Source organism: Alexandromys fortis, unplaced genomic scaffold, assembly GCF_014885135.2.
Source record: "Alexandromys fortis isolate MF-2015 unplaced genomic scaffold, M_Fortis_MF-2015_v1.1 scaffold_87, whole genome shotgun sequence".
In the NCBI taxonomy this organism is placed as follows: domain Eukaryota; kingdom Metazoa; phylum Chordata; class Mammalia; order Rodentia; family Cricetidae; genus Alexandromys; species Alexandromys fortis.
The window spans coordinates 8,005,787-8,020,412 of NW_026067971.1; the positions used below are offsets into that span (position 1 = coordinate 8,005,787).

Genomic DNA, 14,626 nt, shown 5'->3' on the forward strand with positions numbered 1-14,626 from the left:
CCTCTCTCTCTCTCTCTCTCTCTCTCTCTCTCTCTCTCTCTCTCTCTCTCTCTTTCTCTCTCTCCATATACTACACACACACACACACACACACACACATGCACTTGTAGGCAAAACACATATGTAATAGAAAGATCAAGTACAGAATTACCATATGATCCAGTAATTCTGAGTACGTACATAAAAATGCTGAAAACACGAATTCAAACAGATATTTGCCCACTTTTAGTCTGAGCAGCATCATTCATAATAGCTAGGAGGCAAAGCAGCAAGAATCAGTCCACAGGTGAATGGAGAAAGGAATAAATGTGTCTGCCCCCACCTTACATATTGCTCAGTCTTAAAAGGGAAGGAAGTTTTGACACAGGCAGTATAACCTGGAGACATTATACTGAGGGAACTGCACCAGTCACAAAGGATGGTTGCTGTGAAGCCCTCAGAGGACTCAGGTCCATGGAGCAGAAAATAGAAAGTAGTTTGTGGGCTGGGAGACATAGATAAGAAGCTAAGTGTTTTCCTGCGACAATTTCAGTTTGGAAAGATGAGACCATTCCAGAAGTAGACGTGATGGCTGAACAATAGTGTCATGTGTTTAACACCACTGCTTTGTGAGCCTGAAACAGATTAAAACAGTGAAACTCATATGTATTATCACAATAGAAAGAGAACTATAATTTTAAATTACTTATAATTCCATCTCCCTGGTAGGTTTCCCAAAGCATACATGAGGCTTGGACCAATCTGGTCAAAGCATGATTGGTAATGACATCACCTGTGCAATGAGGCTTGCAAATGTGACCTCCCTAGCAGCAGATGGGTTGTGATATTAGAATGAAAGCTAGAGGTAATGGGGTCATGCTATAGGCCCTAGAAAGCAGCTGGTTTGCAAACTCCCAGCCTCTACCTCAGTCCTCCACAGTAAAGAGAACAATCAAGCAGAAACAGAAAGGAAATTAAAATGACCACACAGGCACTGTGCAAGTGTAATGTGAAGACCTGAGTTTAGATCCTGGCACCAATGTAATAAAAAGCATGAGAGAGGTGGAGACAACGGGAGGATTGTCTGGGCCTGCTGGAAGTCAGCCCAGCTCCAGATACAGCTCCAGAGAGCTGCTGTTTTAAAGGAATAAAGTGGCAATCATAGCTGAACACTCCGCATCCTTCTTTGGTCTTGTCACACACATACACTGACACACTCACACACAGTAATAAACAAATAATACCAAATACATTGTATTTTCTATCCTCATACATGGGAAACCTTAAATGAAATTCACACCTCAAAGTATACTTATTATAAAAAGCTGAGAATAATGTCTAGGAATTCACAGATGGAATCTTTCAAACATTCAAGAAACAGGTAATTCCCATGATATTTAGAATGTTCCTGAAAAAAAAAAACAAGGAAATCCTCTGTGTTATTTTTATTAAATTACCATAAAAGCGATGCCAGATGTCACGTTGAAGGAAAGGGATGAAGGGAAGAATGGAGAGAGGGGGACAGGAGGGAGGGAGGGAGGGAAAGAGAGAGAGTGCACTACAGCTTCCAAATGACTAGGAACCAGCACATGGACCAGGGTAGTATCAGCCAAAGGGAAACTGGCATCTGCCATGTTCTAAGGAAACCTATAGGAAAGCACAGCTTCAGTTCAGTGGAGTTCATTTGCAGAAGGTAAAGATGCCCCCGCACCAAAGCATCAGTCATGACTCAGATGTCACCCAGAGTCACCTGCATCATAAGGTGCTGTTCTGAGTATCTGTGTATCCCAGAACATCTCTGTTTCTTTCCCCCACAAGTCAGTTCCTGTGTCCCTGATGTAGCTATAGCTTTCACCGCCTTTAGAGAGGGCCTAGAATAATAGGAACTTGCACCATGTCTGACTACTGGCCTGCCTCCTTCATCTTGCTTTGCACATGTGGCAAAGGTAGAGTCTACACATGTAGCTGCTACATGACCATGGCAAAACAAACAAACAAACAAACAAACAACAACAACAACAACAACAAAACGGCAAATGTGCCCTGCCACATTGAACTCACTGCTAAAGTACAATGAGGGCTTATCAGAACATATAAATCTGCCAGGTGGGGGTGGCACATGCCTTTAATCCCAGCACTTGGGAGGCAGAGGCAGGCAGATCTCTGTGAGTTCGAGGCCAGCCTGATCTACAAGATCTAGTTCCAGGACAGGCCCCAAAACTACAGAGAAATCCTGTCTCGAAAAACCAGTAAATAAATAAATAAAACCCTTTACTCTGGACCGGCAGCTGGGGAGCTAGCATGGGACCGAACTAGACCCTCTGCATGTGTGTGACAGTTGTGTGGCTTGGTCTGTTTGTGGAGCCCATAGCAGTAGGACCAGGATCTGTCCCTGGTGCATGAGCTGGCTTTTTGGAACCCATTCCTTATGCTGGGATGCCTTGCTCAACCTTGATGCAAGGGGGAAGGGCCTGGTCCTACCTTAACTTGATGTGCCAGGCTTTGTTGACTCCTCATGGGAGGCCTCACCTTTTGGGAAGAGTGGATGGAGGGCTGGGAGAGAGGAGGGAAGTGGGAGGAGGTGATGGAGGGTGAACTGTGGTTGGTATGTAAAATTAGTAAAAAAATTAAAATAAAAAGTAAGCCTTTGGGGCTGGAGAGATGGCTCAGTGTTTAAGGGCATTGCTTGCTCTTCCAAAGGTTCTGAGTTCAATTCCCAGCAACCACATGGTGGCTCACAACCATCTGTAATGGTGTCTGGTGCCCTCTTCTGACCTGCAGGCATACATGTAGGCAGAATATTGTATACATAATAAATAAATATTTTTAAAAAAATAAGCCTTTTAAGATGAATGGTAGTGACACACACCTTTGATCTCAGCACTTGGAGGCAAGTGGACCTCTGAGTTTCAGGCCAGCCTAGTCTAAAGAGTGAGCTCCAAGACAGTCAGGGATATACAGAGGAATCCTGTCTCAAAAAACCACCGCTACCACCACCATCCAATCAATCAATCATAAAACATTTTAGCAGTGCTCAGAATTGAACCTAGAGTCTCCCACAATGCTAGGCAGGCTTTTTGTTACTGAGCTATACTCTAATGCCAAAATCCAAATGTTTTGAGAACAATTTAAATTTACAGAAGAGCCAGGCAGTTGGTGATGGCCCATGCCTTTGATACCAGCACTGGGAAGACAGAGGCAGGTGGATCACTCTGAGTTTGAGATCAGAGACCAGACTGGTCTACAGACTGAGTTTCAGGACAGTCAGGACTGTCCCACAGAGAAACCATGTCTTGAAAAACAAAAACAAAAAAAAACAACAAAATAAGTAAATAAATAAATTTACAGAAGAATCACATAGGAAAGCAGATCGGAATTCCTTCATGGAAGCTGCACCCAATCTCTGGGTAACAATGTGTTCTAGCTGTCAGACATACAGCCAAAAGTGAGCAAACACAGGAATACTAAATCTAAAGCTTATCTTCTGCTCAGATTTCCTAGGTGTGTGTGTGTGTGTGTGCGCGCGCGCGTGCGTGCGCGCGTGCGTGCATGCTCAGTTTGTTTGAAGAAGGGTCTTTGTGTAGCTGTGACTAGTCTGAAACTTGCTAGATAAAGTCTTGAACTCACACAGACCACCTGCCTCTGCCTCCTGGGTACTGGCATTAAAGGCGTGTGATACCATGCCCAGCCTATTTCCTGAGTTTTCACTTCCTCTTCTCTGTTCAGGGATCCTAGCCAAACACCGACATGACAAACAGTTGTCATATCTCTTTGGGCTCTTCCTGGACAAGACAGTGTCTCAGACTTGTGTTGGTCCTGATCATCTTGATTTGATCTTCTGAGAATTTTGCGCCCTCAGTTGGGATTCTTGGATGTTTTTCCCCATGCTTAGGTGAAGCTATGGGTTTGAGGTAAGAGACATTTTTGTTATACCACAGTGAGTATTCCCGTGCTACACATTCTGCAATGCTGCGGCCGCCTTGGTCCCTTGGTTGAAGCTGCTTCACTCTCCTATGCTGTATTCCACGGAGCTCACTGTGCAGTGCAGACCTAAGGGTTACACTGACTTTGATTTCTATTCTTGCTTTTGCCTTTTTATTCTTTTAGTTTAGAATTTTTTTCTTCTTCTTTCCTTCTCCTCTTCCTCCTCTCCATCTCTTCCTCTTGAGACAGGGCCTCACTATGTAGCTAGGCTGGATTGGAACTTTCAATCCTCCTCTCTGGTTCCTATGTGCGTACGATCACATCCATCTATATTCTGAGTCTCTGTACACATTATTTAGAATCCTATATGTAGTGTTTTTAAATTGGATTGGTAATTTTATTATTGTTGAATAGTAAGATTTCCTTATATTCTGTGTACAAATTCTTTTTTTTAAAAATTTTTTGATGTTGCCTTTTTTAAAAAGATTTTATTTATTAAGTAGACAGTGTTCTGCCAGGAGAGGGCACCAGATACCATGATAGATGGCTGTGAACCACCATGTGGTTGCTGGGGATTGAACTCAGGACCTCTGGAAGAACAGCCAGTGCTCTTAACCTCTGAGCCACCTCTCCAGCCCTCTGTGCACAAATTCTTTATCTGAAATATATTTTTGGTTTTTGGTTCTTTGTTTTGTTTATTATTTTTTTTATTTTTAAGATAAGGTCTCCTATAGCCCAAGATGGCCTTAAACTATTAATCTTCTTGCCTCGGCCTCTTGAGTGCTACAATTACAAGCATGTTCCACCACACTCACACTCAGTGTGAGTCTTATTGATATTCCACCCTACTCTACAGCATAACTTTATAACCTTTAATGTAGTTTTTTAATAAATGTGTTCTTTCATCTAAATTGACAATAATAATATCTATTGTTCTTGTACTATCTATGTCTGTAGAGATGCCCACATCCCATTTCTGGTAATTGTCATTTGTCTCTTCTTTCCTTTTCTGATCAATCTGGTTGTTGATGTTATTGATGTTAAAGAACTAACTTTGGGTTCTTTTTTTCATTTTATTCATTGTCCTATTTTATTCACAGCATATACTTTTAACTCTTTGAACTACCTCTCTAGATTCTTATGCTAAAAGCTAAAGTGAACTATTTATAGTCTATCTACTAGTAGAGCTTCATGACAGAAAATTCCTTCTAAACACTGCTTTAGTCGGGTTTGGTGGTATTCTCAGGAGAATGAGGCAGAATGACTGAGAATTCTAGACCAGCTTGGGCTACACAGGGACACCATCTCAAAATACCAAAGGATGATTAATTTTCCCAGCTTCTTATATGCTCTCTACATATTTACTTCCCTTGAAAGTATAGTTGGCAAGAATTTTCTCCTATTTTGTCTTTTTACTCTGCTGATAGTTTCCTTTGCTGTGCAGAGGCATTTTGTTTGTTTTTTTTTTTTTAGAGTCTATTCAGATTTTAAGATGAGAATATGCAAATAAAATTCATTAAAATGTTTTATCTTATTTTTCCCTGTCCCTCTCCTTTCCTCTCCCCTTCCCTATTGTCCCCATGCTCCCAATTTACTCAGGAGATCTTGCCTTTTTCTACTTCCTATGTAGATTAGATCCATGTAAGTCTCTCTTAGGGTCCTCATTGTTGTCTAGGTTCTTTGGGATTGTGATTTGTTGGCTGGTTTTCTTTGCTTTATGTCTAAAAGCCACTTATGAGTGGGTACATATGCTAGTTTTCTTTCTGGGTCTGAGTTACCTCACTCAATATAATGTTTTCTAGATCCATCTGTTTTCCTGCAAATCTCAAAATGTCACTCCATTGTGTAAATGTACCACATTTTCTTTACCCATTTTTTGGTTGAGGAGCATTTAGGTTGTTTTCAGGTTCTGGCTATGACAAACAATGCTGTTGTAAACATAGTTGAACACATGTCTTTGTGGCACGATTGAGCATCTTTTGGGTATATACCCAAAAGTGGTATTGCTGGGTCATGAAGAAGGTTGTTTCCTAATTTTCAGAGAAATCACCACACTGACATCCAAAATGGCTATACCAGCTTGCACTCCCACCAGCAATGCAGGAGTGTTCCCTTTTCCCCACAACCTCTCCAACATCAGTTGTCGTCAGTGTTTTTGATCTTGGCCATTTTTACAGGTATAAAATGGAATCTCGGAGTTGTTTTGATTTGCATTTCTCTGATGACTAAGGATGTTGAACATTTCCTTAAATGTCTTTCAGCCATTTTAGATTCCTCTGTTTAGAGTTCAGCAGAGGCATTTTAATTTCATATGATGATATCATTTGTTCATCTGTCAATTATGTTTGTTGTTGTTCTTTGTTTTTTGAGACAGGGCTTCTCTGTGCAGCCCTGGCTGCCCTGGAACTCTCTCTGTAGTGCAGGCTAGCCTCAAACTCAGATATCTACCTGCCTCTACCTCCCGAGTGCTGGGATGAAAGGTGTGCACCACCACTGCCCAGCTTCTTTTGCTTTTCTACAAGGATACTTTATTCACTTCACTGCAACACGTTAATAGGCTGGAAAAAAATAGAGGCTAGAATGCTACCTGTCCCACCTGCCAATTCTTAGGATGACTTCTTGTGCTATTGGAGTCTTTCAGAAAATTCATGCCTAAGATTTTGATACCCCCTCAACAAATGAATGGACAAAGACAACAGTGGAATTCCATTCAGCTAGTTATAAGGAAAAAAATCATTAGTGAAACAATCCAGACTCAGAGAAATATTGAAGGTTCTCTCTCCTATTCCAATCCTCGATTTTACTTTTCATATATTTCTGTCTATGTACATGTATGTGTATAGGTCATAAAACTATAAAGTGGACCATGAGAGAGAAAAAAACAGTCTGAAGATGGAGAAAGAGTAAGAGAATACATTATACGTTTGATGTGAAAGCAGAAAGGTTATTGCACGGAAGAAAGCCACTGTGGGGTGGGGATAGATGGGTGGAGGGGAATAATGAGGAAGGATGACCAACAAAAGCAAAGAATGAATGAAAATGCTATAATGAAACTTTGGATGCTAAACAAAGAAAATAGAACAAATACAAAAGCAGTTCCAGGGCACTGGGGAGGCAGGGTGCAACTACAGACACAGCTGCGGGAATGTTTTTGTCCTTGTGGTGGTGTGATTGAATGGCCCCATAGGATCAAATATTGAAAATTTGGTTCCCAGCTTGTGGAACTGTTTGGAATACATTAGGTTTGGCTGTGTTGGGGGAGGTGTGCCATTGGGGGTGGGATTTGATGTTTCAAAAGCCCGTGGCATTTCCAGTTATTTCTCCCTCTGCCTCCTACTTGAAGGTAAGGATATAAGCTACTGCTCTAGCGCTCTGCCTGCTCCCTTGGTCACGGTATTTCTTTAAAGCAATAGATGAGTAACTTACATAGTCCTGAAAGAAGAGCCCTCACTCACTTCAGAACCATTACTCAGCCCCTTTAATCCCAACACTCAAGAAGCAGAAGCAAGCAGAACTCTGTGAGTTCAAAGACAGCCTTGTCTACATAGTGAGTTCCAGGTCAGCCAAGGCTACATAGTAAGACCTTGTCTCAAAAACAAACAGGGCTGGAGAGATGACACAGAGGTTAAGAGCACTGGCTACTCTTCCAGAGCTCCTGAGTTCAGTTCCCAGCAACCTGTGGTGGTTCACAGTCATCTATAATGAGCTCTGGTGCCCTCTTCTGGTGTGTAGACATAACACTGTATACATAATAAATAAATCTAAAAAAAAAAAAAAAAAACAGCAACAAAACCAAAACAAAACTAAGTAAGTTTAAAGAAATAAATTTTTAAGTATCACAAAATCAGATGTGAACACCAAAATGCTTTTGTGTACAAAGAAAACAATGTTAGCTCAACCCTCTACACTAACTCAAAAACCCAAAAACAGAAGATAAGAAAGAATGAAAATGCACAAGGAAGTCCTGCATCTGGGAAGTGGAGGCACAGAATCCTGAACTGAGCCAGCCTGGGCTACTACATCAGAGTGAGACCTTGTCTTTGTGGGGAGGGGTCAGGGATGAATGTGATGAAACCATTATACATTATGTACATGTGTGAAATCATGGCAGTGTACCTGTAAATATGCAAAATTACTAAAATATATTTTAAAAAGTACATGGAACCCCTGTAGTTACCTTGACAAGGACTTGATCATTTCTGGCTCAAGCAGTTGGGAATAAATAATGTTATTTATTTCTTGAAACAATATCTCACTATGTTGTCCTTGCTAGCCTAGAATTTGGTACGTAGATCAGGCAGGCCTCAAACTCATAGAGATCCACTGGCTTCTGCCTCTCCCTAGGTCTCAGATACTGGGATTAAAGGTGTGCTGCCACAGCCAGCTTTTTGTTTTGTTTTTACACATTTATTTACTTATTTATCCTGTATGTACACGTGCACACACACGTGTGTGTATGTGCATGTGTACGTGTCTACACATGAGAATGTGCTATATTGTGGGTGTGGAGATCAGTGGATAATTTTTTAGAATCAGTTTTCTTCGCCTAGTAATCCAGGGATTGAACCCAGGTCATCAGTCTCAGGAGTAAGCAAATTTCCCCCCTGGGCCACCTCATTCAGAGCTTTGCAGAAGACTTTTGCTTTTCTGTGCTTGTTTTAGAGGCAGGGTCTCTCTCTGTATCCCTGAGTGGACCGGAACTTGCTATGTAGACTAGGATCGCCTGTAGCAAACTTCCTGCTCTGTCTCCCAGGCATGTAGCAGATTTTTAAAAAAGATTCAGTCTCCATTTTAAAACAAAATAATGAACCTAAAAAAAGCACCTCTGAAAGCTAGGGTGAGAAAGATCAGGCCCAGCACACTGCTGTGGTGGGTGCCGGGACTGCCGAGGAAACAGGCCCTAACTGAACAGCAGCAAAGCTGGCTCCACTGTCTTTGTTTTTAACTCATATGGTTATTGGTTTTGTTTTTTATTATTTCCTTTAGTTTTGAGATTATAATATAGTTACATCATTTCTCCTTTCCCTTCCCTCCATCCATACCCTCCCATATACCTCTTCCTGCCCTTTTCAAATTCAAGATCTCTTTTCTCATTGGTTGCTGTTACACACGCTTATGTATATGTATACACATATGTATTCCTAAAGATAATCTGTTCAGTCTGTATAATGTTATGTGTACGTATGTTTTCAGAGCTGACCATTTGGTATTGGATAACCAACTGGTGTGTTCCTCCCTGGAGAAGATGATTTCTTCCACTCACAGAATTCCTTAGCTGCCTGTTAGTTGAAGCCTGGTGCTCTTCCCCCATCCACTTTGGCATATCTGTTATTGTCCTTGGATGGAGTTTTACTAAAGCCACAGGAATGCCAGCCCAGCTAGACAATGGCATTCAGTAAATACTAGAAAAAACAAAGTAGAATTCTAGGCAAAAACTAGAGGATGACTGACATGATTTTATATTATCTATTAGGTTTTTGTCAACTTGTCATGAGTCAGTTATCTGGGAAGAGAGAACTTCAACTGAGGAACTGCTTCCATCACACTTGCTGAAGGAAGTCTGTGTAGGCATTTTCCTGATTAATGATTGACGTGCGAGGATCAGAGCTACTGTAGGTTGTGCCAACCCTGGGCAGATAGATGATCCTGGGTTTTATAAGAAAACACGCTGAGCAATCCACGGAGAGCAAGCTAGTAAACAGCACTCCTTGGATAATCTGTAAGCTGAAATGAACCCTTTCCTCTCTAAGCTGTTTTCAGTCTTGGTGTTTATCATAGCGGCAGAAATCAACCATGACAATCGTTTCTCCCCATGCAGTAACCACCTCGAGCTAGGGATGTTGTACAAAGTGGCCCCTCTGTCTCCAGCCACTGAAATTCCTGATGAGCCCCAATCCACAATAGGCCTTCCCCTTCCCTCTTCGCTTCTTTCTGGGAATACCCGTTCATCACCACCCTATCCTCACTCCTATAGTACATAGGAGAAGGGGTGGCACATTCAGAACCTGGTAAGCTAGAACTTTTTATTCTTTCTGAATAAACTTCTTTCTAGAGGCAAGACTCCAAGGTTCTGGCCTAAGATGCTGGACCTGTGTCTCCAAGTCCTACCCCTTAGCCTACTGGGGATGAGTAGTGTTTTGATATCACAGTAAGTTAGTTTTCTGCTTTTATTTCTGCTTCTGTAGACCCATCCCATGTCTCTCTTGAGTATTAGAAATCTGGTCTGAAGTCCCTGATCCCACCATGCAATGTCTTCAAGTCAGAAAGCAAAAAGGTCCTGGGAAGGTATTTATGAGCTGGACTTTGCCCTGACCTGGTCACCTACTTAAGCACAATATTTAGGCCTTTGGTCTCATTGGTTCCTTATGGCTTTGCCTTGGTGAGTAGATTCAAGGTCCTCGCAGGGCCGGTTTTCATCCCAGACCAGTTCTGAGCCTTGTGTTGTGGAAGCCAACATCTACGCCCCATGTCATGGGCTAAACAGAATGAATACACCGGCTCCCTTTCTGCGGGGCTTCCCTTGATTTTGGACCTGAGACATCAAAGACTGTTCCTGGGCACAACCCCTTTTGTGGTTCCATAATCGTAGAGCACACACGATTGCCCTACTGGCTAGATCCTTCGGGGAGGAAGAAAAGGCCTGCTGTAGGTACTACCATCGGTTCCTATGGAGCAAAGTGTCAGACAGACAACACTGTCTGATCTTGGCTTTTGGGAAAGGACAAACACAGAGGAAACAGAGATTAGATGAAGTCACCAATTAGTAAATTCAGAGTCGGGCTCTGTGACAGATGGCCCAGCCACCAGTCTTGAATGTGATTGTAATTCTGGCCCTCTGCTCAGTCATTCTGCCAGTCACTCGGAACTGATCCAGTCCACTGACTCTGCCATGTGCTCTCCCCAAACAACCTCAGATGATCAGAGGTGACAGTGCTGCTGTTCTCTGCTGAGGGACAAGGGTCAGGGATAGTGAGGTAGGACCCAAGGCAGGGGCCTGGGAGCGCCTCCATGCAGCTGAGCAGTCAGAGCCTGACATTTCTATTGGGTGTGGCCACTCATAAATGTCAGTCTGAGACAAAGGCCAGGAGCAGCAGCTGCAGACAGCAGGGCATCAGCCTCCCTTGGAGCCTGTGCTCCAGCAGCTGCCTGACTGACTAGATTAGTCCTCCACGTCTGGACCTCAGTCTGTACCTAGCACTGGACACCAACTCCCAGTAGCAGTTCTCAGCACAAGTACCCAATGCTCAGCACTAGCTAAATGCCCTTGGCTGCAGAGTCCACCTCTCTTCCCATAGAACCATAGGCTGTCCTTCTTATCCTGCTGAGCTGCTGGTCCTACAAAAATGCAACAAGAGACCCTGGGACCGTAGGGGCAGAGAGCGGTGGTGTTTACCCTAATCCAGGAGATAAATGAGGATAACACCGAAAAACTAAACTACGTGGGGGCAAAAGCAGGTGAGGATGGCTCTGGAGAGATGGTGAGACCAACTGGGTGCTTTCCTGTCCCCCGGCCAGAAGCTCCTTCCTCCAGGGATCCTTTAGGCACACAGGCTTCTCCAAGAAGTCCCTGACTAATAGTGGGAAACCTCAGACTCTGGGTTTCTGCAGAGCGGGGTGTTTAGCCCCCTCTACCCACTCTATAGTGGCAGGAAGGAGCCAAAGAAGAGGGTATCCTGTGGGAAGGTGCCAGGGGAGAGCCTGCAATGCTGCCTCTTCTTTCTTGATTCCCTTTCCAGCTTGGGTTGGGCTTTGCTAGGCTAGTCCACACCAGGCAGCATGAATTTGCCCGTCACTCTGATGCTCCTATTCCAGTAACCTCCAGCAGTAGACGGCTGTCGTGGCTAGTTCTGCAGTGTGCAGCATTGGCACACTAGTGTCCATTAGGGCTGGGAAATGTACCTTGAGTCCCAGCCAAGATTTCTTGCCAACCAACGGCTCAGAACATGAATGACAGTCAGTGAAGTGCTCAGCATCCTCTTCAACCCCAGTCAGGACTAAGGCATTTTCAGTTGATCCACAGTCTAATCGACCAGGAGTATCCTCTCCTAAGGAAAGAGCTGCCTTTCAAGGTTTAGGGAGAGAAGCTGTTTCCCTGAAGTGTCCTTCTCGCCAATGAGAATCATGGGGCGCGAGTTGGATCTGCTGCGGTGCACAGCACTAGTGTCTTCTGAGTGCACAGGAGTGTGGGTATTTTGTCCTCAAGTGTTTGCTAGCTGCCTGCTCTACTGGGTAAGATAGGAAATGGGGAATCCTATCCATGAAGGGCTCATGGTTAGCAGGCCTGGCATCAAGCGCAAGGCCCAGCCAAGCACCGAGAGCTATTCATTCAGTTCCTGCCCTGGTCTGGAGTTCGTGCGTCTACACCAGCCCTCATCTTTGTAGCTGCTTCAATCAGTGGGTGCCTAGTGGAAAGCTTCCACAGGATTCCACAGACACATCTGCCAATCAGATAAAGGGCTGTTGCTTAGTTTCTACCCAGGGTAGAGCAGTGATACCAGAATAGCAACAGCCACTTTAAAACTGAGGGGTAGGATAAGTGTGGATGGGCACAAAGGGTAACACCAGGTCCCGATGGCATTGCTGAGCCACCCAATCCTCTGCCACCCTGACTCCAGCTGCTTTCCTCTGGATCTCTGGTACTTCATCGTGAGATACCCGTCAAGAGCTTCACCTGCAGCCCAGCTCAGTGGCAACCCCCTTATCCTCTCTGTACGGGAAGCCCTGAGTGTCTACCTGTGTCCCATATAGCTAAGACCAGCAGTAGTCTGGAACTCAATGCAGAAGGGTGGGAGAAACAGCAGAGAAAGCCGTACCGTGAGACAAGATGTTGGGTATTTGCAGCAGACAAAACCGTGAATGAAAGATGGAAAGGACACCTAACTCTTCACATCATGCCACGCTCCTCCTCACTAACACCCTCCAGGCTCGCTCAGCTCCTCACAAATCACATCCTGGACACTTGTCCACCTGTCCCAAGCCAAGGTGCCAGACTTTCACCTGAAATCTTCCTTTTCTCATGCAGTAGGGGCTCCAAGGGTTGTGTCCTGCTCCCGAATCACATCATGGTCTCCAGAGAGGATGCAACAGGTGGCACTAGAATGGAGAACCTCTGGCAAGCAGCAGAACTGGGGCTTGACTGAGCCCAAATAGGCCACTGGAATTGCACACACAGCAGAATCCAGGCACCCACATAGCATCTACAGGAAACACCTGAAACTATCTAGAACTTTGCAACCCAAGGTGAATTTGTCTCTGAACCGAAAGCCTGTGAATTTCAGGACATCACTCACGGTTCCATGGCATTCACACACAAGTCTCGGTTTCTCTGAGCCTCATCTCCAGAATGCACTGTTGCCCAGGCCTGCCTCTGAGGAGGCATTAGGAACATGCCGAAGGGGACACGAGGCTTCAAAGTGGGGGCATGGCCAGGCAATGACGAAGGTGTGTACCATATCCTCATCTAGCCAAATCGCAGACCTACCCCTCTTTGGTCTAGGGTCGTGTGAAGCAACAGACCATAAATGCCTGGACCTGCAACCCTAAGAAGACGCAACCCAGTGAAAGAGCTGTACATCTCTTTCTGGGATATTGTTTTCTTTCCTGTCACCTCATTTCTCTACATCTGGGACTTAATCTGTGTCCTGGGGTCTCTGTCGCATTCTGACTCTTATCTGGAACTCATTCCTCTCCTCTAACCATCTACTTCTGGCTCCATTTTGCTCACAAACATCCTAAGACACCAAAGGTGACATGCACTAGAGAGAGAGGAGCTCAGGGCCCATGACAAGACTGAGAGTGAGCTGGTGAAGCTATTACCAGCTCCACCAAACATCGCGGGAACTACATTCATATCCCCCACAGAATGAATGCAAAACAGATATGGTGTGGTTTTGATGATGTTCAGCCTAGTCTGTGGCTGCTACCCTGTAGCCCTCTGTCTGCTGGTTATCTCCCACACCGGCAGCTTCCACAGCACCCCAAAAAACACACCCCATCGCTGGTGCAGGAGAAACTTTGGGCTGGCATAGAACAAAGAGGGAATCCAGGCTGGCAATTACCCAGCTAATTTCAGCTATGTAGACAGCCAAATCAGATATTTCAGTTTCTTTAAAAGCCCACCTCAGGGCCTGAATTAGCCATCTAATTAATTATCTGTAGCAGCCTGGGATTCTCTGGTATAGCACAGGTCGCTACTGATGCAGGATGCTGGCTTGTCCCTGAATCCTTTCCTGGTGATGTAATCATTATAATTAGATTCAACCTGAGTCTACCTCTGCCATGAACTCTCCGCAAGCACACGGGGTCTACATTTTTATCATGTATGAGAGAAGTCAAAGACACCCTCTGGGTGGGCCTCTCTCTTTGCTAGCCCTGAGGCCCCAACCAGCTTCCTCTCTGTAAGGCCCCTCCCTTCCCCATATCAGCAAAGGATGCCTAGCGCGGTCCAGCTGCGACTCACGTCAGTCAAGAGGTCCTCCTGCAGGCTACAAGGACTCTCCAATAGTAGGACTGGTAAAGTCTTGGCATTGACACCACACAAGGTTGCTGGGGCACCCACAGCAGGCAGCTCTGAACAAACTTGAGGCCCATCTAGGGTGATCTCAAAGTCTACAGGCCTGAGCTGCCCAAACTGCCCATCTGAAGCTCATTCAGGCCAAATGGGAAGCAAACCTTCAGTTCACTGTTTCAGCGCCTCCTGGCCAAGGACTCGGCCCACTGTTCT

General features: G+C 44.6%; 1 protein-coding gene across 1 annotated transcript in view; it reads right to left on the bottom strand.

Annotated features, from left to right (window-relative positions):
* Cplx1 (complexin 1) overlaps window positions 1-13,735 on the bottom strand; it is a 39,348-nt gene extending 25,613 nt beyond the window's left edge. Inside the window, exon 1 of the mRNA XM_050155703.1 lies at window positions 13,720-13,735. Within this exon, the coding sequence (XP_050011660.1) occupies window positions 13,720-13,735 (16 nt within the window). The remainder of the gene's footprint in view (window positions 1-13,719) is intronic.
* Between the last annotated feature and the right edge of the window lie 891 nt (window positions 13,736-14,626).